The 22,090-nt window shown below is 37.8% G+C and overlaps 2 protein-coding genes across 12 annotated transcripts in view; one reads left to right on the top strand and one right to left on the bottom strand.

Moving 5' to 3' along the window:
• Positions 1 to 20,496, bottom strand: part of Fry (microtubule binding protein furry) — a 38,381-nt gene extending 17,885 nt beyond the window's left edge. For 2 of the 10 annotated variants that reach the window (XM_076431196.1, XM_076431187.1), the window contains exons 1-23: positions 17,975 to 18,123; positions 17,378 to 17,462; positions 17,195 to 17,236; positions 16,690 to 16,866; positions 16,440 to 16,624; positions 16,183 to 16,382; positions 15,909 to 16,118; positions 15,631 to 15,838; positions 15,408 to 15,545; positions 15,101 to 15,335; positions 14,628 to 15,031; positions 13,646 to 14,357; positions 13,157 to 13,327; positions 12,706 to 12,895; positions 12,446 to 12,622; positions 11,454 to 11,600; positions 10,969 to 11,139; positions 10,583 to 10,732; positions 10,339 to 10,508; positions 10,000 to 10,271; positions 9,769 to 9,923; positions 9,277 to 9,440; positions 933 to 1,142 (exon numbers count right to left, since the gene is read on the bottom strand). In XM_076431196.1, the coding sequence (XP_076287311.1) occupies positions 933 to 1,142; positions 9,277 to 9,440; positions 9,769 to 9,923; positions 10,000 to 10,271; positions 10,339 to 10,508; positions 10,583 to 10,732; positions 10,969 to 11,139; positions 11,454 to 11,600; positions 12,446 to 12,622; positions 12,706 to 12,895; positions 13,157 to 13,327; positions 13,646 to 14,357; positions 14,628 to 15,031; positions 15,101 to 15,335; positions 15,408 to 15,545; positions 15,631 to 15,838; positions 15,909 to 16,118; positions 16,183 to 16,382; positions 16,440 to 16,624; positions 16,690 to 16,866; positions 17,195 to 17,236; positions 17,378 to 17,387 (4,498 nt within the window). In that variant the 5' untranslated portion in view covers positions 17,388 to 17,462; positions 17,975 to 18,123. Of the gene's footprint in view, positions 1 to 932; positions 1,143 to 9,276; positions 9,441 to 9,768; positions 9,924 to 9,999; positions 10,272 to 10,338; positions 10,509 to 10,582; positions 10,733 to 10,968; positions 11,140 to 11,453; positions 11,601 to 12,445; positions 12,623 to 12,705; positions 12,896 to 13,156; positions 13,328 to 13,645; positions 14,358 to 14,627; positions 15,032 to 15,100; positions 15,336 to 15,407; positions 15,546 to 15,630; positions 15,839 to 15,908; positions 16,119 to 16,182; positions 16,383 to 16,439; positions 16,625 to 16,689; positions 16,867 to 17,194; positions 17,237 to 17,377; positions 17,463 to 17,605; positions 17,758 to 17,844; positions 17,904 to 17,974; positions 18,124 to 20,449 lie in introns of those variants that run through there. The other 8 variants (XM_076431194.1, XM_076431190.1, XM_076431191.1 and 5 more) reach the window with 8 other exon arrangements.
• LOC143212405 (C-C chemokine receptor type 1-like) lies at positions 4,169 to 9,303 on the top strand. Of its 2 annotated transcripts, none has more exons than XM_076431199.1 (3): positions 4,169 to 6,102; positions 8,787 to 8,982; positions 9,073 to 9,303. In XM_076431199.1, the coding sequence occupies exons 1-3, from the start codon at positions 5,164 to 5,166 to the stop codon at positions 9,174 to 9,176; spliced, it is 1,239 nt and encodes a 412-aa protein (XP_076287314.1). In that variant the 5' UTR covers positions 4,169 to 5,163; the 3' UTR covers positions 9,177 to 9,303. The 2 variants fall into 2 exon arrangements, with proteins under 2 accessions (XP_076287314.1, XP_076287313.1); XM_076431198.1 differs by having other exon boundaries at positions 4,171 to 6,102; positions 8,787 to 8,991.
• Positions 20,497 to 22,090: the final 1,594 nt, after the last annotated feature.

The following is a 22,090-nucleotide window of genomic DNA, read 5'->3' on the forward strand; positions in this document are numbered from 1 at the left end:
GAAAAACAAAAAGAATGAGAAACTACCCTTAGAAGAGATGTTCATGCTATCGGAACAAGGCTTTGAAAAATCGATATTGCAACCAAAATTTTGAAAAAATCACAGTCGTGTCTAAGGTTGTTACTTCACTTCGAAGGTGATGAAAATCGAAGTTTTGAAGCTTCGAATTTCGAACATCCGTAGTAAATTATTAGGAGATTAAAAGAAACGGAGTTTCGAAGCTTTGAACTTCAAAATTTCTGTGATATGTTATATTTGATACAATTACAGTGATTGGACATTCCTACATTTCGAAAATAATACGTCACCACAGCTAAAAGATTGAAGTCGAGCATTTTAAACAAATACTCCAATATTTTGACACGAATGTTTATATCAGTACAACTTCATACGATTCGAAGACTTCGAAACTGCGTACACTTCGAAGTTTCCTTCGAATCCTTCGAATCTTCGAAGAGTCGTAGCTTCGGAAAAGTAACGGCCCTAGTCGTGTCTGCTATTAGGTACATAAAATGTTCACGAATTTTTTCGTAATTTTCGATTGAGCAGAACAGAAGAAATAGACCACAATTCACTAAACCAAATTCACCCTATAACTACCCTCACGGTATGCATTTATGACAAAAATGAGTAGGTGTAATTTAAAGCAGTAAAAACATTAGAAGAATTTATTATTAAACATATTAAGAAAAAAAATAAGCTCCTGTTTCACTCCAGTTTGTTGCAATTCAAGTACAAAATATCTCTTTGCATAAAGACCTACTTATCAGAGGGATGACGAATGACCAAAACTCAATCAGGTTTGAGGGCACTTTCAACTATTTCATCCGGCTATAACCTTTTAGTCCAGGTTTTTAAGACTCCAGCCCACCCTGCGTCGTGGAGTTAGCAAACGAGAGGACGTGTGTTAGTAGACGAGGCAAAGAACTTACCGCTGAACATGGGCATCGTGAGTTCCGGGTGTAATTGGGCGAGCTGACGCGAGAGATACATCTGATTGCGACAATAAGTGGTGGACAGGAGCACGTCCAGGGTGCCGCCCCTAATTGTGCCATTCGATGATAACCCGCCGATGGGATTACTCTGTTGTCCTGGCGCGGAAGTGGCCGTCGTTGATGAGCCGGCAACGAGATCGTCCTGGCCTGGAACAAGGACAGGATCAAATTGTATTAGACCGACGATATCACTCGGAAACCGATAAACGCTGCGAGTGTCGTTGAACCTTGCGATAATCCACCTAGATAAATGAAACTAGAAAATAGAAAATTAAATTAATCCTCCAGTACGCGGATCAGAGGTATTCAATTTTTCCGAGTGCTTTTCTACATGATTAGACCGCGATTTTTATGTAAAATGAAATGTGTCCAAGTCAATTATACGGAACAGAAGGTAAATAAAAATGTACTCCGTCTTTGGATCATTTCAACCCTTCGCACTCGGAGCTATTTTCACACGAAAATTTAACATTTCTTTCGACACAGAATAATTCCGTTCTATATGACTTTTTTTCATTTTATGAATATGAAATTGATATAATACCTCGTACAATACTTAAATGTTTAGTAATTGATCAGATGCCAACATATTTAACCCTTAATTGGTACACTGAGGTCTCTCATGACCCTAACAAAATTTCTGTACAGGGTGTAAAGAAATTATATGTCGCGGCCTACCATAGGATGATTCCACACCCTCGATTTGGTTGAAATTGAGCTAAGGAAGGTGCTGCAAAATTGACCTCGACCTTGAATTTTAAGGTTGAAAGGTCAACAATTTTTTTTAATTGCATCGTATTTTACTCGTCGCGGTTGAGTTGCGACCCAGGTTCCTTTTGCACTTTTGACCCTCGTGACGAGTAAAGTACGATGCAATTAAAAAAAATTGTTGACTTTAAAATTCAAGGTCAAGGTAAATCTTGCAGTACCTTCCTTAGCTCCATATCAACCAAATCGAGGGAGAATTGCAAAGGACAGGTGTGGTTCCCACCTGATCCAGAAGACACACGGGTGTAATGTGGATAATGGGTCCCCATGTCTCTGTTTGGATCAGGCAAATGTTAGTGAAGGGGCGGTCCATTGACCGTCCATTGAGCCCCACACTACCCCATTCTGGGGTGTGTGTAATGGTATTTCCCCCACATCCGTAAAAAAAACCAAATCGAGGGTGTAGAATCATTCTATGGTAGCCGCGACATATAATTTCTTTACGCCCTTTACATTAACTTAACTTCGTTAGAACATTTGGATTATTTAGTCTAAAATTATAAGCTTAGAAGTGTCTTTTAAAAGAGAGATCCTCATTACGAGCCTGAGTTACGATTTTGTAGGAAGTACATAGTGTTTTTGTTTGCAGTAATTAATCCTTCGTGCTCGAATCTATTATAACTTCAGGAATTTCATTATATCCAGAAATTTCATTCGCCTCTGAACATTTTGTGTACAAAACTTTAATTGAGTGCAATTATCCACACTTCAAGTTTTCAATATACAATTTATTCGATATAAACAGATCCTAAGTTGAAACAAAAGTTTGTGGCGTTTCAAGATGAAAATATTTATTCCTGGGTTTATTCAATATCAAGTCACCTATAAAAAGAGTAATAGAAAAAAAAAGGAAAATACATTATTACATAAAAGTTTTGATTTAAAAACGCTACGAACTTCGTTCTAACCCAAAACTAACTGAAAATTGACTAAAATGATAAGAAACTAACATAGAAATTGTTTCAAATTATGATAAAAGTGGCACTTCGAAGTCACCACTTGAGTGCGACACTTTTATACTAGTAGAAGAACATCATTGTTTTTCGCCGCTTCGCCGTTTAAAGGCATTCTATTGATGCATTTTACAGCGTACCATATGTCGGAAATTTATGATTTTTTCAATTCGGAAAGTTCAAATAATCAAGCTTCAGAATTGACGCTCTAATGTATTTTCTTTTTTACATGTTCCTAATCAAACTTCTGTTACAGGACGATGTTAGCAATCCACAGGAAGCAGATAATAGCATTGCTCGTGTTTATAAATATAAACTCACAGTTACCACACAAGTATTTTTCTTGAAAACAAAACTTCGTACGCAAAAACTTTACTGAATATATTCGACTTATTTTTTCACGAGGAACCATCTCCATTGTTACCGGAACACCCTGTATAGTGACTGTGAAGGCCAATTTAATGTCCTTTCCGATGCTGCAGAAAAACACGGCTTTAAATCTCTTAGCGTACGAGGAACTCATTTTGATAAACGTCAGTTTGCTGAGAAAGTCAAGGGATAACTTTATGCAGCATTCTCCTTGAAGCGTCGTGACGCGTTCCTCGTAGAGGAAAGATCTTAGCATAGATTCATACATGTACAGGAGTTCGTAATGTAACAGTGTAATAACTTTCCCGGTTGCGCTTCCACTAGCTTCATTTCATTCGCAGCAAATATTGTTCAGATGTCGCAGTTTGGTATGTAGTTATAACGGAATTAGTGAAAGTTTGTTTTCTGTTAAAAGTTAGCGAAGATTGCATAATTTGTTTCACCAAAATATTCTCCCGTAGCTTCCACTTTCGTTTGCTATTTTAATCCATGATCTCACATTTTGAACAAATGCATCAAATTACACTACAATCATTGGAACAAATTTTACCCCTATAGCAGAAAATGGTTCAGAGTCACAACTAGAAATTGCTACACCATTATTCACAATATTGTTTAGATCACTAAATATGTTAGTATCTAATCAATTGCTATACATTTAAGTATTCATCAAATGAAAGAAATTAACGAAGAAATGTTTAATTTTCAAGCTCAAGTAGCTCCGACTACAAAGTATTAATAGTAAAAATAGTTCTCCTTTAAATTATTCGATATGCGCATCTACGGGACAGTTCTCTGTTGATAGCAGAAAATATTTGCACATGGCAATGGTGCTTGAAGAAAAGAGAGATAAAATATAATTTCTGGAAATAGTTCGGAGATATTCTAATCGAATAAAAAATTGTGTAGTTTGATTTCATTAAAAAACGTACACTTTTATCGAGAACGAGTGTTGTGCGAGAATGAATTTCTTTTTCTGAAGCTAGACGCGAACAGCGGGAATTCGTATATTGCCACGATGCGCAGAAGCTCGTTGCATCGTACTTTATCAAGAGCGGTTCCCGATGCACCATGCAGAAATAGTCGAGGCGGCATCCTGGTATACGCTAGTCAACTTCCTCGTCGTTATCTGGATCTATTCATTTTTAATAAGTAACTCCTACAATTAAATAACTCAATAAATAACGAGAAACGCCACAAAAATAAAGAACAATTCATATAAATTCGAACAAACGATAAAACATATTTGCCCAACTTAATATAAAGAGAAGTTAACTCGAAGAAACATTGAAATTTCGTGTTATATGTCTGCCATTAATTTTCGAATTATAAGTGATCAATCTTGTTACCGCGTATTAACAAGTGTGAAAGTGTGTCGTTCGAAAATACAGTTAAACATTAGAACGAATTCGATGTTGCAAAGTGCGCCGAAGAAAATTGTGCTGAAAGTTTGATTTACCTCCGAAGAGGAATCTTCGAACGAGGAGCTAGAATTTACCGTGGACCAAAACGGACCTCGAGGATTACTAGAACACAGACCTCACCGATTCTTGAAGACGTCAATCGAATTTGGCAACAGTTCAAAATGATTTTTCGTCAAACTAATCAAATATATGAGTCCTGCTACTACATTTTGAAAGCGGCATGCCAAACGCAATAAACAAATCCAACAATTCCGAAATTGAACAGACAAACGATCCCTAGAAGATAAACTCAAAATGACAATCGAGCAACAAACATTAAACATCCAAAGTTGATCGTCTTGACCAGTCTGGATCATGTTAAATCGAGAGCATAGACATTTTAATTCTTTCTTCGATAAATGCAACTAAACAGATCTAAATTAACAAAAGCATTGTAGGCGAGGCAACTTGACCGAAAAAGGCGAGCCTGTGACAGGACAGGAACGGATTCTGCAGTAACATTCCGGTTGCCATTTTGTCGTGGAGGTAACGCCACGGGGTTCGTTCTTGCTGCCGGCTGTGGTAATCTGTTCCGGGGATAGAGAGGTACCGCATGAGGAACTATGTTTCGCGTGGAAGATACAAAGCCCCCTGAGATGTGTTTCTATTTGCGGGATGTCAGTTGATGAACGAAAACACCAAACATTTTCGAACGGCGCGCGTCATCGAAAAACACTCGGCCGACCGATCGCGGGATCTTGTTCGCGTGGCCATCGAACGAAAATGGTCCAGGGGCAAAGGGACGAATCAGACTTCGCGCTGATCGAGGACATATCCTGTGTTCTGCAGTTGTATTACACGCCGATCCTGGTTTACTTGGGCTCCTTGGGGAACTGTTTGTCGGTGATTGTGTTTTTCGGGACGAAATTGTGTCAGTACTCGTCCAGCGTTTACCTGGGCGCGTTGGCCATTAGCGATACCGGTTTTCTCGTATCAGTGTTCGTAGCTTGGCTGGGCATGCTCGAGGTGGGCCTGTTCAATCGGCCGGGGTTCTGCCAGTTTTTCATCTATCTGACCACGCTATGCAGTTTCATGAGCGTATGGCTGGTTGTGGTATTCACCATCGAGCGGTTCATCGCTGTGCAATACCCAATGTACCGGCAATCGATGTGCACCGTGGCCAGGGCCAAGGTGACCGTCGCTATTCTAACAGGACTGGCAATGGTCCTGTGCTGCCCGGTGTTATGGTTCTCCGCGACCAGTGTTCAGTACAATGAAACAGAAAACGTGACCGAGTGCGGTCACCTAACCGAAGGACTGGAGTCCTGGGCAACCGTGTACAATACCATCGACACCATACTGACGTTCGCGATACCGTTCACCGTGATCATCATCCTCAACGTGCTGATCGCCCGAGCTATCTATAGGCATATTAAAATTAGAAAATCGCTGACCAACGAGCAGCGTATAGGGGTAGGGAGGCAACCACCCTATTCGGGTCTACGGGGCAATCTGGCACAAACCAAGATCACCAAAATGCTACTGGTCGTCTCTACCGTATTCCTCTGCTTCAACCTGCCCGCGTACGTCCTCAGGATTAATGCGTTTCTACATGTACGTGTCTCTGTAGCTATGCTCAACGTGAGATGGAGATAGTAATCGTTGAACGCTACGATTGATTTATGCGGGATGATAGCGCTACCGCTGGCAGCAAGTATGTTCAATGAAAATCGTGAACGTAAACAGTATTGCATGTACAGTGGTTTTCAAAAGTGTTTGTACTTTACACACACAGGTGGGATTAATCGAATAGAAATTGATTGAATCTTTTTATGCAGCTACATCTGGTCAAAGTATAACTGTTTTTCTCACAACATTCGCTAATTTTACTGTACTTGCTCGAAGCTATTTTCAATTCAGAAGTGATTTCTTAGAATTTCTAGCAATTTGTTAAATACAAATTAGTAATGTAAAAATTGTTTCTATTACGCTATGGTAATTTTTAGTAGCACCACAGAGTCGCCATTATGCGAAAGGTTAAGAAGCAAGAAAAATTGTTTGTATTATGCTATTGTAATTTTGAGTTGCGCCTCAGAGTCGCCATTATGCGAAAGGTTAAGGAGCAAGTAAAATTGAATAAACCTCATTCTTGAGTACAAACGTATTTGTGGGTCATTGTACATTCGACAAAATTGTTAACGGCATTTTAAAAAATATTAAGGAAATGGTACATGTTCTTGTCTTTTTACGAAGATTACGAAAATATTTTTTAGATAACACGATAAAGTATTACAACACTTTCTAGTACTTTGAACAATAAAGTTGATAATTGTCTTATTCTAAGCCATTTAATTAAGAAACATCTTCATTTTTATATTAATATTTTCTTTAACATGATGAGTTTTGCCATTGTATTTAATCTTGATCGTTGATAGAAATATTTTCCATGTCAAACATAAGAATAATTACAATAGATTTATTATGATAAGTACTTTCTGCCAGGGGTAGTACGAAATGTGCGTTTTAACTAAAACTTGTAAATACTCCACAGCATTATACATTCAAAACAAAAGTTAGTATCTAAAAGTCACCATAAACTCCTGAAGAAAAATCAATGATATTTTTATCTCCCTTGGGACCTGGTTCAACCTTTAATAGAGTAAGCACGTGTCTAGTTCATTGCAGTTTCTATTTTCTAAAACACTTGAAACACCCAATCTGACAAAACTCAACTAGTGATGGGAAAACAAGAGATGTTCAATGTCAAGATCGTGATCAAGTGGCAGTGGTTCTTTTGTAAGTAGCAATGAAGAAGAAATATGAAGATCAACTTCGTTTCCTAAATGGATTAATGTGCTTTTTATTTACCTTTTAATGGAACAATGACTTAGGTGTAAGGGTGACTGGATTATGATAGAAAATAATTTACTTCAAGAAACTGACAGAACACTTTGAGCATCCACTTATACAATACACGCGTACTGTTAATGCAAGCATTCAAGACGATAACCTTGAGCGTCGACGAATCCTCTAAAGCACCATTATTAATTGCTTTCTTGAATCGTGGGTACACATTTTAAAACTATGCTTTCGGTTTTTTAAAAATTGTTATTACGTTTGGAGAACAGATGACGAGTATCAGACACAATCAGGAAATCGGATAATGTATTTTCATCATTTCGAAAAATAAGTTTGTTGTAAATGAAAACCAATTAACTCTCTGCTTTTGTGTAACGTATTTTGAAAGTTCGTGACGCATTCAAATCGGTAGCATACCGCAAACTAATAATAGTACACGTAGGTACAGTAAATAGGAAGCATACAACGCGGTTGAACGTTTGTTTACATTCTACCATCGGTATAAGCGACTACAAGAGCCACATAGTAACCAGAGACAGCGGAAGTGTTGGATTGGTTTCTTAAAGCGAATTATTTTCATCGTGGATGACCTTCGGTAACCTTGAATGATTTTTGAACATTGATCATTGCACGTTCTATTAAAATGTGAGCAGAAAAAAATGTATCACTCCATTCGAAGGAAACGAAACTGACCTCCGCATCTCCTCTACACCTCCACCTCCAAAAGAACTATTGCCATCATATTATGTGTCTCTCGACACCAAGCAAGTCCGATGCATTTACTTCTATTGCCAACTGCAGCCGAGTTATTCAGGTGGCCTGTTTAACGTGTCTCAATCTGTATAAATTAGCGTATAAAAAGTTATATTTATGTACGGATGTTTTTGTACAAACACGCGTTGCTTACTCGCTCAATTATCATAGTACTTTTTTGAATCTACTGTCGGAATAGTCTGTTTAATTACTTTGTTGCTTTGATTTCACTGATGAGGATTGATAACGATATATAAAGCTAACATTAGCACATATTTTCTATCGCCAGTGCGTGATTGCGACGTCACAGGTTTATCAATGTTTACACAAGATTTTACAAATGATGGATAACGATATTGGCACTTACAGAGGAAGAACCCGAGGTGATCGTCTTCGATGTAAAATTTTAGGCGTAGATATATTAAAGGTATAAACAGATAAAAGTTACGAACCTTTGGTACGCAGCATAAGTACGAAATTGCAAAGTTCCGTTTACAAGGTAATATTGGCGAAGTTAGTTGGTAGCAAGACTAGTAAGCTGGAGAGAGAATAATCGAAAACAGCCACCTCGGGTTCTTCCCTTATTGCTATCAATTTAATTTGAAAAATTTCCTAATATATCGCGAAAAGAATGACAGCAATATGAACAATCTCGGCTTTGTCTACACTTTTGAATATAAAACTAGTTTCAGGAGGCGACGAGCGCGCCCCGTTCACTGGAGCTGGCACAACAGATTAGCAATATACTGTTTAATACGAATTTCGGAATCAATTTTATTCTCTACTGTGCCACCGGCCAAAATTTTCGGCGAGCTCTCCGATGTATCATCCTGAAGAGATTTGGTAAAAGAAATGCGACTATGACGCGGACGTTTAGCCATGGTACGCAAAGTACGTGAAACCGATGAGTTAACAAACGTTTCGTTTGTAGCCTATGTTGCGCAATGTTTAAAAGATCATATTTGTCTTCAGCGTCGAAGACCGGGCGATCAAGCAGCGCATCGATACGTCGAGGTGCTACCGTAAATGCAGAACCATGGGAAGAGTTCCACGAACTGAATGTTATTTCACAGTAAAGCATGGTAGAAGTTTGTGCGAGATGAACGATTCATGCGAGGTGAATACTAGATCAAAGCTGATCTTTCTTCAGTGATCGATTCTACTTCGTAGTCTTACCGGTCTCCGATTCTGTAGTCGGAAGAGGACCCACGTTTCCGAAAAACCTCTGGTCCAATAACTGAAGAAGCTGAAGAGCAGCATCGTGGACAGGGGCACGAGGACAACCCGTACTCATCAGTGTCACGTTGATGATGCTTGTGTAATGATCGCAAGGATACTCTCTGCAAAGCGAAATGATATATTAAAAATTGCTTGTATTATATTTATGTATGAAAATGACAGTAAAATATTTTGTATTCTCTTACAATTTTTGGAGATAAATTATTAAAAATTTGAGGGTACATTCCCGTTTATAGAAATAAAAGGATCAATTCTAAGGTATTTAAGTATTTTCAAAAGTGACGTAGAATATAATAATGGGAGGTGTGCAAGAATCCGAAAATGTCGCGTTGGGACGGGCCGTGAATTTGATTTGTAATCGGGAGGGTTTTCGACAATTTCGGGATTCTCGTACACCTGTAACAATAATATATTTATGACATCGCTAACCTTGCGCTAAAAATTGTTGCCAGAGCTAGGAAGCAGCCATCGGCTACTTGCGGTGCTCCAGTATAGCATCTATCGACGACCCAATCCAGAAGAGCTCCAATATCAGGATTACATTCTAACAGTAAAACCACCGTTTCTCGAGCGAGGGCATAAATCTAAAAAATTATTATTACAGATATTGAATATCACGTTCCCTAAAATAATTTTGCATCAAACGTGTATTGTTATTACTTTTTCGTCCTTGCTAGCTAACAGTAAGTCCAACCACTGATACAATATTGCTCCCTCCTCTGAAAACAGTTGAGGGTTGAAACAAGGTCCGCAACATAATAATCCACTCATGGCCTGCAATGCTGAAAGCTGTAACTCCGTACAAGATTTCTCTTCCTCTTGTAACCAGAATGGACTGGTAATCGAGCGACCATAAGGGCCAGCCCAGCTAGCGAAAAGTGTGAACAAATTCCGCCTCAAGTCTCTCTTCAGCAATGACTGACACGTTTCCACTGAAATAGAAGGAGTCATATCAAAGGACACTATCCTTATGAAAACTCTTTGCGAATACACACTTACATGTAAAACTCTTGATCATTTTTCTAATGAAGTTGCAGAAGTGTAACTTGATGTCACGTACAGCAGGTGCCTCTTTGTCCGCCTCGTTTTCCAAATACAAACGTGCACCATCGATGTACTCGACGAATGTCGGATGAAGCGATTGTGTCTCGCGACCTAATACTGCTGGACTGAGGGAAGCATACGAAACGGATTACTTCCATGCTAAAACTGTAGGTTCAGGATCCCTAAGATAAGGACTAACCAGATACCAAAAGTTCCATATTCAGCGATCAGTTCTAGAACCCTCACCAACTGTAATCTTAACGCATCTCTTCGTCTACGACGTCTCATGTTTTCTTGTTTTCGATCAACCGCCTCACGAATGTAAAGAACTAGCTCTTCCATTAAATCCCTGAAAAATCATAATGGTCATTGATAAAATGCCACGCCGAATACGTCTGCTATTTACTTTAGAGATTCCTATTTCACGCGTACACGTTAAAACTAGAGATTTACATATATTTCACGTGTATATAAATACACGTGGTTCGTGAACCGTGTAGTAAGAACTTAAGGATCCGTATACACGGATCTTTAAATTCGTACTACTCGATCTCTAGTTAAAACCATAATCTTTAATGTACTTACTTCAAAGCATCAGCGTTAACCTTGCCAATGGCTTGGACAGCAGCATCTCTGACATCGACCACTTCGGATCTCAAAAGAGGTACTGTTAGCTTGTAGAGGGCTGCGGGACTCGCGTTTGTACCCGGTGATTTGTTGTCGCCTCTCTCAGCGGAAAGGCTATCCGGCGAAGAGCTGCGAGGAAAGGAATGTCTTGTCAGATTATTAGGATCCAGTAACGGATGAACACATGGTTACAGAGACACAAATCGTGCGCGGCCGAGAAATTTAATTTCCGCATAAAGCAATCGGGAACGGTCGTAACGCTAGCCCAGGAGAGCAAATAAAAATACATGTACAGATCGTGGTTAGACTGGAGCTTAATCAGGGCTAAAGTATACAGAAATAAATGAAAATCTTGGTACGGAAAGTAGTGCAAATTACCAACGACCGTTTAAATCCCGGGTGACTTCGAAGCATGGTCGTTCGCAATGGTTAATTAGGCTCACCTGGTCCGCTTATGCCTGGTGTAGATGCCGGAAATGGACGGAACGGAGAACCGACCCGGCAGGGTCTGCGCCCCGCCGAGATTCTCCAGGCTCTGACTCAACTCCTTACTCATGCACAACACACCAAACTCCACCGTATGCTGACCACTAGAGTATGCAATACAGTGTACCACCAATGCTCCTTGTATCAGACATTATTTACTGCTCAGAAACTACTACTCTAAGTTCCGGATGTACGTGTGCGAGACAGTGACCAAGTAGCATGCGGAGAAGAATGTTACAGAAAATGAAGCGAAATATGTGCATTGAAAAAAGTGTGCGACAATTCCGAGTCCCGCTCCCGATAGTGCAAAGCGCGACTTGGTACGAATTGGTGCTCCCCATCTTGCCATACGACACCTTGTATCGCGATTACAACAACAGAATTTCCCAGACACCATGTGCAGAACAAACGAGAGAGAGCGAGAGAGAGAGTATTATATATGAGATTACACATTCTTATATCGGACATTAGAGGTACAAATGCGGAACGTGCGTGTCACAGCAAGAAATGCATGTCATGAGAACGTTTCACGAAATGAAACATATTTCATTTTCTACAGATCGCTATATCGACATTTTTGATTGAGATTATTCAAGGTAAACGAACATTGGAACCGATATTTCCGTAGTACCATGGACATAAGCAGACACGGACCTCACACCAATTAATACCAAATGATAGTAATTCCACCTGTTAATCCATTTCTTATGAGTACATGTAAAGCTCTAATGATAAAACTGTAAACTTCATAATTAAAGATTTAAGACTATCTTTAATGTGTGCAAGTAGAATTATTTTAATCTTAGAGCTACAGACTAATACACCACTGAACAGTATACTTATCCCTTACGTTCTGATTAAATGATTTCAATGTCTTCGGAAAGAATAAATAATAATGAAATGACCTGGTGCTAAGTGTTTCTGCAACAGTGTCCGAGTGTCAACCTACCTGAGGCTCAGATCTGGACTAGCGCACCGTACAACGGGACTTGGAACTGGTGGCACAACCCTGTATCCGAAGGTCAAATAATTTTTCCAAACGTGCATATACATGTCCCTTTCATTGATTGGCTTTCGAACTGCCGTCGAACTTCGCAATAGAGACGCTCTATTGTCATTCACAGGTCTAACAGGAATAAAAATCATTTTAGTTCTCCGACGAATTCAATGTACTTCTTCTATCTTTGTAAAATTCTGTTTTAGTCTTACGTAGGATCAATTACTGAGAAAAGGGAGTTTATTCGGGTAAACACAATAGGCCACGAGTGCGCGACGGCAGAAGGACACAATGTGAGCACTCTATCCTTCTCTAAGAATGCGAATAGACAACTTCCCCATGGATCTGCTCCGTTCAAATTCAAAGAGGAAGAACTCTTCGTACTAGTGTCATCATGAAGTCCTAAGGAATTTTCTCTAGTAGTAAACTTTACGCACTTCTGAAATGTATGAAAACTAGAAGTATGCGAGATTCCGAAAATGTTGGGTTGAGACAAGTCACAATGCGTTGACAATGGACAAAAATTTAAAAAATCAACTTTCATGCTGGTATTTAAAATTTTCATAGAAAATTCTCGGAAATCCCGATGTAGCCGTCCAGATCATCGGGTACCCGACATTTTAGGGTTCTCGCACACCTCTAACGAGAACATATACGCATTACCGGCTGTCCACACACAACTACTTCTTTCAGCTATCCATTGAAGATCCACATTGGACGTGGAAGCAGCTGCTGCCTTTTCTGCAGGTGGTAACATATGATAACATTTCTCCAAAACCACTGGACAACAAGCATCTACTACATCAATTACAGCTTGATCATCTTCCAAACCTCCTAAAACACACAAGTAATTTATTCGATATTTCATTTTATGATATTAACTTTTTCTTACGAGTACTACGCCAAAGTGAATGTCGAGATATAAAGAATGATAATCAGTAGACTGCGGATTTTATGCACTTATAATAAAAATGAGACGATCAAATGCAAAATAGAGGAAACATTTAAAGAACTTAAAAATGCTGTTGTAAAAAGTAGACGTCTATATAGCATCTATCTTGGGATTAATACAGACAATTTTTATTTTGCATAAAAATCTGCAGCCTAATAATCAATTTGATATAGCATAATCGTTTGCAAAACTAAACCCACCTAAAGTGTTTAACAAGTACTTGACCTCGCGCAATATATGAACCGCTATTCTGCGAGGATAGAGTCGACAATTACACAGCATAACTAATGCAAAACCTTCCACTAAGTGAAACACGCTCGAAACAGGTTCTATCTTTTGTCCCGATTCACTCTTTTTAATGCTACCATCCGTACGTGCGTTTGTTCTCGTACTTTCAGCCGCCTGCTCCTTAGATCTTATGCTTGGGCTGGTCAATGCGTTCTTCCAACTCGTAAGAAGTTGCAGAAGCATTCTCAAACCGTTATCAACGAGTTGTGGGAAGGTATCTTGAACGTCTCTCGCGAGAAACTGAGTGAATCCAAGAACAACATCCTGTCTCCAGTCAGGAAAATCTAGGACCAACGTCTGTAAACTTTGATATGCGAGCCCACGAAGCTCTTCGTCCATGTGAACTGTTAGCCGAGATAATAAGTCGACTAATTCAGCGCCAGTCATTCCATCGGGTATCAAACGTGGAACTGCTGCGACACATGTTCGGAAAAGATCTATCCTAGGCTTTCGTTCTCCGGTGATCATTTCGTCTGGCTCCTTGTTCATGTTTTGAGTACTTGTCATCATAAGAGGTCTGCCATAATGAACATCTAAAGCACGTAATATATCAACAAATACTCGTCGAACATGTGGAAAGTACGAAGACATTCCTATACTTCTCGCAGTATCCTCTGTCAACATCTATTGTTCATAAAATTACATTTCAGATTAAAATTAATTTTATCCTGATAATGTATCTATCAACAGAGTTGGGCAAAAATTATTTGAATAACGAATCAAAAAATAAGGCATCTTAGTCCCGATCAGTGTCGCTAATCGGTAGACTACAGTACAACGAATGAAAGAATGACGAAGAATATGAACGAATAACGAATAACGATTGAGAAACTGTGATCGTTAAGCGAATGATACCCAACTCCGTCTATAATTCAAAATATTCACTGTACTTACTTTATTGAGAAATGTCTTTTTAACGCGTATAGTATTGCCACTTGGTAATACACCCATTGTACGGGGCATAGGAGGTTCTCCTTCCTTTTGCTGCAAACTATCAGCAACGACCAAAAACGCACGAAGTCCAATGCTCATGCGTTCAGGGGTTAAGATTATTTTTACTGGACGACCAACCGATAATAAATCGAAAACTATTTCTCGCATCGCAAAGTCTAGTCTTTCCTGTGCAATAAACTGAATGATTTTCACGAAAATGTTTAGCGGAGTGTCACGCGGCACCACTGCCTTCGAGCCTTTAGGAAATAAAGAATTTACGATGCTTTGCAATCTACTCTGAGTAGCTGAATTGCTTTCGCATTTGATGCGTATCATGTACACCCATAGTAAACGGTATAGCGCCTCTAAAAATAGATAGAAACGATATTTAACATGTTCCAAAATATGCTAACACTCTAAAATAAAAATCGTACCCAATGCGACACGACACGTTTTAGGATCCCGATTCTTTAGGTGTGAGAGGCACATTGCTAAAAAGCTATACCAGTTTAGCAAGAAGAATGGTTTCTGACTCACGCACAACAAGCAAGTTACGAGTGGAAACAGTGCCAGTCTGTGTTTCGATTTGGTACACATATCTAACGTCGTAGAATATAACATTTCTACGAAATTTTTGAGGCAAGGTACATTAACTTCATTTTTCACAGCCTAAAAAAATCCAATTGATTGTAGCACGTTAATGTATGTGTGTATTATACTATAATATGAGGAGACTCTTACAGCAGCTACAGGAACAAGAATTTCAACAAAAAGTCCAGCTAAAGCATGTTTAACATCCTTGTCTTTCACTTCTAAAAAGTATTGCGCACACTCCTGCATAAACTGAAATGAAGCCTCAAATTCTTCTATTGGTACCATCTGTAAACATATGTATCACATATTAAAAATGATACATAAACTTTTAAATTATAATATAAATGATGTAACGTCTCTATTCGGTTACCTTTACTCTGAAGAATTTCATTCCCATTAATAATGAAATAATACTCTGAGTTGTATGAGGTCCAGGCTCTTTAGCGCGCAGTTCTTTCAATTCAATCATGAATCGTTTTCTTACTGAAAGGAATCTAGACTGTGCAAGAACTCCTATTACTTCTGCGTAAAGGTCAGCAATAATATGAATATTTGCTGCATTTGGTTCATTCTGAATACTGTAATATAAAATAAGTAATGAGTACTTGGAACAATAATCTCTTCTACAAAAAGATAATCGTTACTTACCCTTCTCTGTATTTAAAATGTTTAAAAGCTATATTTTCTATATAAGTTACTAAATCTTCATGACCAGGGTGAAATGGTAATTGACGTAGTACTTCTATTAACATTAAACAAAATATAAATTCAACAGCAAGATCTCTTCGTTCTTGAAGTAAGTCAGCTTCGCTTCTTTCAACTGTTTCTACGCTTCCTGATACTATTGTATACATGATACTGAAACAGAATATTAGTTTAGAAATTTGCAAAACTTTCGGTTTGCCAAAAAATATTAATCTACCTCTTTCCTTTTTGATCCTCTTTCCCAGGAGCAGGTTTTTTCTGGTCACTACCCTGATCAACTAATTGACGTTCATACCAATTGAATAGCGCTATAAGTATAGAAGGCAAACAGTGTTCGGCAACCGAACCAAACGCAGATAAAAGCTGATCAAATTGTGGATCTTCTCCTCTTTGTAACACTTTTGAAAGTGGTTTTTCCTATGGGACATTTACCGTTAGAAACGAACAAACATCGAATGCAAATATGTCGCTTACATGTTCCGTCATGACTGCTTCCATCTTTTTCTCTGCCTGCGATGTGAATTCTGCGAATAAAGTACGCATTACAAATTCTCCGGGTCTTAGATCCATATCTGCCATTTGTAGCGGCTTCACTGTTTCCTTCTGAGCACCCCAAGGTAACACTACAGTTATTGCACTCACTCTACTGGAACTCGATTCTAAAATATAGTAAACTTTAGAGTGTATCCATGTTTTTAAACACCATTATGCGAATCGCATTTACCATTGCCAGAAACCGAAGTGCTGGCTGTATGTATGCTAACAGCATCGCTACTTTCTCCTTGTGTTGTTCCATGAACAGTAAGTAGATCTGCACATGATTCAGGTACGCTTTGAGAAGATGATTCGGCTATTGTTTCGTGCAATCCTTCGCCATGTATGGCTCTGGGTTCGGAGGCTTCTGGCAAAAATACAAAGTTTACGCGTTGGGAACTTTTGGTATTTCTTAAGTACCGTTAAATAAAAATAGAAAACTGTATCTTTCAAACGCAAGTGTCTTTTGTGAATGTGTGTGCAAAAACTACCGGTAAAGGAATATTCTGACTTCTAACACTAATGATTCTGCATGATGGTAGAGACTAACAGATGAAGCCCCATTCTGTAACGTAACAGATGCCTACAATGAACACTAACTTAATTATATTAAGCTTGATACCTGACTTTGAATATACATAAATTCGAAAAGAATAGTAATTTATAGAAATTATCAAGGGGAAACTAAAGCATACCAGGTTGTGCCTCATTTCCAGGAGTCGGTTGGGTCTCTCCACCTGCAATATAATTGTTTAATTCATATTACTTTAATCTTAATTAATGCATACCCACAGATATATACGTTAATGTGTAAACTAAAGTTAAACAATGTTCCAAGCTTTAAAACTAACAATATAGTATAAATAATATTTATTTACCCTCAGTCATTTTGGTAATATGCCCTTTCTTTAGACAGCATTAATACATTATAATGTCATGTTGCACATAAAGAGCATTTTTATCCTAAAACAATAGAAAGAAAATGTTACATAAGTTACTTATTTGAACAATTAACAGTTTTATAAAGAAAGAATAGATGCTAATAATATAAATAAGGACATATATGTAGGTAAACAATGCCCTTAGATTTACGAATTCGACATTACTTCGACATCAGTTATTGAAATGTCGGATGATCATCGGTGTTTATTAACAATGTTTTTTAATTGTTATTATTCGAAGATAACACAACCACGCTATGCTTTTTGTGCATTGTCACAAGTGTTTCTCAAGTCCGTTGGGCTTTACGTTTTAATACGCACGGAATAGTGTCGGATTACAAACGAACAATGAGTATTATTTAATTAAACCGTAACCAAATTGATAGATTGTGGAAAGCCATAACCTGAGACGCAAAGTGATATCACTCTGAAGCTATAACTTCATTGAAAAATGTCACTGTCACGTTATGTTATCATTATCCGTAGATAAGCATTGGGCATTGGAAAATTCATAGTAACAAACACGTCATTTACCGTAAAATGCAACAAAATAGTAATTTAGTTATACGTCTGACGTTTCATAAATGTCCGGCTTGATTCGTATGTATACTTCGTAGTTTCATATTCCACACGTTCCTTCATTTAATCTGCTTTACATGGCACCACTAGAGGGTGTTAGGTTAGAAAATCTTTAGAAAACCGAAATATAAATTCCTTTATACCTTACCATTGTAAGCTAAATTTGTAAATATCTCTATGCTTCAAAATATTTGTAATTACATAATATATTTTATGCAAATTTTAAGTACAAGGTGTGTGTTCCTAACATTCCTGCCAAAAAGCATTTTAAACAGACTTATGTACGTATATTTTGAGGAATTCACGAAATATAGATATCGATTTATACCCATTTTCCACTGAATGTATTTCCGTAACAATTGACATTGAATCTATGCTACTATACCAACTGTGGATACTATCGACAGAAACCATAAAATGAGACGTTAGTTAAGTTTCTAATATGTGGAGCGACCCTGACAATGAAGCACCTTAGTCTATTGAGTGGTATATGTTGATCAACTTGACTCGTACAAGGATACGTTTCGTTGTAATGATGGTAATGATCTAGAACTCTAGACTCTAAATACCAGAGTAATCAAATATATGCGTTAAATCAACATTTCGCACGTCGAAAGTGACTTGCAAATGAATAAGCACTTCCGTCGACATTTTCTCTTAACAATAATATTCGGTTGTAATCTTTACTGCTTTATTTGAACAGCCGTGCTAAAATCCAATTTTCTGTATTAGTCATTGTCTTGAGCAACTGAAATGTCAAACATCACATTTATTTTTATATATTATAATGCAGCTGTTTATTGATAACAAGGGCGAAAGTGTGTAATTTTCCGTCTACGTGCAGTGGTAGTTTCCGCTAGATTATAGTGCATTTCGGAATTAAATCTTTAATTATCATCACTGGCGGATCTTTTATACAAAATGAAAATTGTCTACATCAATTGCAGGGAACTGGTACCAAGTAGACATTTCCTTCTTTAATTATATATACTTCAAATAGCTGAAAATAATTTGCGATCTTTGTAGTCTTCCGAATTGCAGCTACCCATTTTTGCCATAAATACAAAAAATCCGCTGACTAATCATATTTATGCATGATTGAGTAACTCTTTGCTTCCCTAACCACCAATTTTATGCTTATGATACCACCATGAATTTGCACCAGCTACGAATCTGTACGAAACCGCATCGATCTGCTTTCAGGTGCATTGACCATCATTACTTTAGGTTACTGCTTTAGTGCAGACAGCTTCCTACGTCATCAAGGTCGTTACTTAATCCAATCCACACACTTGAGTCCCGCGTTACAAGTCCAATATAACCACGTTTAAGTTACTGATCATGCGTTGCGGTATTATAATACATTCAAATATATTCCATACAATGACGTATAAATATCTCAGGAGGAAATTTGCGAATTTGTTCGATCGTTTAATTTCTTTAGCCTCGGTAGATGTCGCAGTATATATCCGAATTTCTATATATGTACCCCTATTACAGTACTATACAGTACTATAGCTTGCTCGTCGTTACATAATACCGCGGATTAAAGCCAAAAATTGAATCTTTCGAATACACGATTAAATTGGTAAACAAGATATTTACTTTTACGTCGTAAATACGCACACATTATTTATGTTGGCAACATACGAGAAACGGGCAGATATCATATTTGCTAACTAAAATATAGCAGGTTTCGATTATGTTCGCGCAAGCATTATCAGAATAAGATACAGATATTAACTTCTCCAAGATAATCAGGGAATTTCCTGGTACAATCTACGCGTCTAACAAATGAGTGAATAAAAAGCAAATCAGTATTATTGTAATGATCCAGCGGGGTCAACGATTTTAGATCAACATTTTAATATAGAAATAAGTAGATAACAAAATATTTTCTGAGAATGTCTAGAGATTATGACATGGTCGTGTTTCAGAGTCCAGCACTCAAATAACTGACACCATGTACTCTACACCAGACTGATACGAATCATAATTATCATTAGCAGCACTCGCGTTCCGTGCTTTCCACGCTGCTTTCTTCTTAACTTCTACTTATTCACCCATTGGAAACAGGATGCATGGTCACAAAGCATAGGTGGAACCGTTTTCGTCGAATGTATAAATTATAGAACTGGTTTGCGAACGTCATCGAAATTTTGCGGAAGTAAAATTGTAATGTCTACTTCTAAGTACCTACAGAAACGATTGTAAACAGGTTAGAAGCAATGGAGGTGTAATGAAATAATAATAAAGAATCGGATTGGTGTATGCCGAATGCATTACATTTCATTGATTCTCGTGACAAATGGCTGCACGCCCCACGAGAGTGATACCCGACGTAGACACGGGACACATTTAGAGTTAGTCTATTCTCTACAAGGTCCACTACGCATGTACGTATCTTCAAGATGTATAAATACTCCTTACTTGAAGTTACTCCATTGAACTCTGGCGTTGTATTCCCTAACATACTGGCCAAACGCCAGGGTTACGCAAGTCGCGCCCCGTTGACCTCCTTCTTCGTGAGAGATTGACCTTGTAACTCGTTCTTGTATCTTTGACAGCGCAAACTCGAAACCACCCCAAAGATGATCGCTGCGTGACACGTGTAAAATGTATAGTTCTATATGCCGCATTCTATAGTACCATTCCAATTGATGATTAAATGCAACGTGGAGAATAATAGCGATAAGGGCGAACGAAATTAATAATCTAATTTATGCATTACGCGTGGCCATGGATTATGGTCAATGCTGACTATACATATATTGCCATGCACCTATAGGTGCAAGGATACTTGAGAGACAGTACGATCGATTTAGGTGGAATACTCTATATAGGAAATCAGATTTATATATATGTAATATTAAAAGAAGGACGATTCTCGGTCATGTCTCCCATCCTTGACATAGTGCTTCAATCCCTTTGTTACAGAAGTAGGCTCTCCTTGACATTAAACATTATAGCAAAACGATTGTTATATGTATATGAAGCATTACACGAAATACGTATATTACAATATTACCTCGATGTATAAATAATTTCGATTTTAAGACGATGCTTTTAGGTCTTAATGATACAAATAGAGTAGATACGAACAATAATTCGTAAGAATAATAGACCTGAAAATCATTATTTTGCACAAAATCGAATGGTAACTGAGAGCAGTACTTTGATGGTAAATGAAGATGCAGAAAGATGGATGTTCGACGCGGGTATTTCAAATATGTCCCCTATTCTTCTAGGACAATACCCGGTGAAATGTATCGGATTGATTAAATGTAATATTTCTTAAACAAAACTGGATTATCACTACCTGTTTGTAAACTAAAGATTAAAAATTTCAGATATTATATATTATTTGTAGGTTCGGAAATTCGTTTATTATAACGAAAATATTGCTGTTATCTTGTAAATTGTATTAGTATATACATTTATTGAATTTGAAGAAATGGGACTTGGTTTACAATTCTTCTTATATATATATCACTCATTTTTCAGCATACTATTCCCTATCTCTTATTACTCATAAAACAATAATTATCTATACCAATATACCTAATCTACATTTACTACATACTTACCCTATTCTAGTAGTAACATTTACTTACCACTTTAACTCTGCTATTGCCTCTTTCTACTCTTTGGTTTCCTCCTCTCTTCTTTTCCTTCTGTCCATTTTTTTTCTTATTTTGTCAGTTTTTCTAAGCCAGTCTATTGTTTCTACAATTTTTTCATATCTTGCAATACTTTTTCAATACACGCATATTTATTGTCTCCATCCCATCACAATCCTCTATATTTCTCTCATATATCCTATATACACGCTCTATCCTACATATATGTATTCTTCCTCCTTCCACATTCACGCATTTCCCTCTAACTGTATACATATCATTGTATTCTATTATTTTATTTTATTATAATTGCCATTGTCCCTGGTTTCGCAAGTTCCGAAATTGTGTGAGTATTGGGACTCGTTCAGCCTAGCGCAAAATATCAATGTGCATTGTCACGTGACAAGAAGTGCAAAAACAAACGAAACATTACAGTTTAGCGGTTGCGACG

Source organism: Lasioglossum baleicum, chromosome 9 (assembly GCF_051020765.1).
Source record: "Lasioglossum baleicum chromosome 9, iyLasBale1, whole genome shotgun sequence".
NCBI classification, from domain to species: domain Eukaryota; kingdom Metazoa; phylum Arthropoda; class Insecta; order Hymenoptera; family Halictidae; genus Lasioglossum; species Lasioglossum baleicum.

What these genes read in the sequence shown, in the direction of transcription:
- LOC143212405 (XM_076431198.1), top strand. Translation starts at nt 5,164, where the DNA reads ATGTCAGTTGATGAACGAAAACACCAAACATTTTCGAACGGCGCGCGT. An exon ending in GGATTAATGCGTTTCTACAT is followed by an intron (nt 6,103 to 8,786) that starts GTACGTGTCTCT and finishes ATATAAAACTAG; the next exon opens with TTTCAGGAGGCGACGAGCGC. An exon ending in GTTTAGCCATGGTACGCAAA is followed by an intron (nt 8,992 to 9,072) that starts GTACGTGAAACC and finishes ATTTGTCTTCAG; the next exon opens with CGTCGAAGACCGGGCGATCA.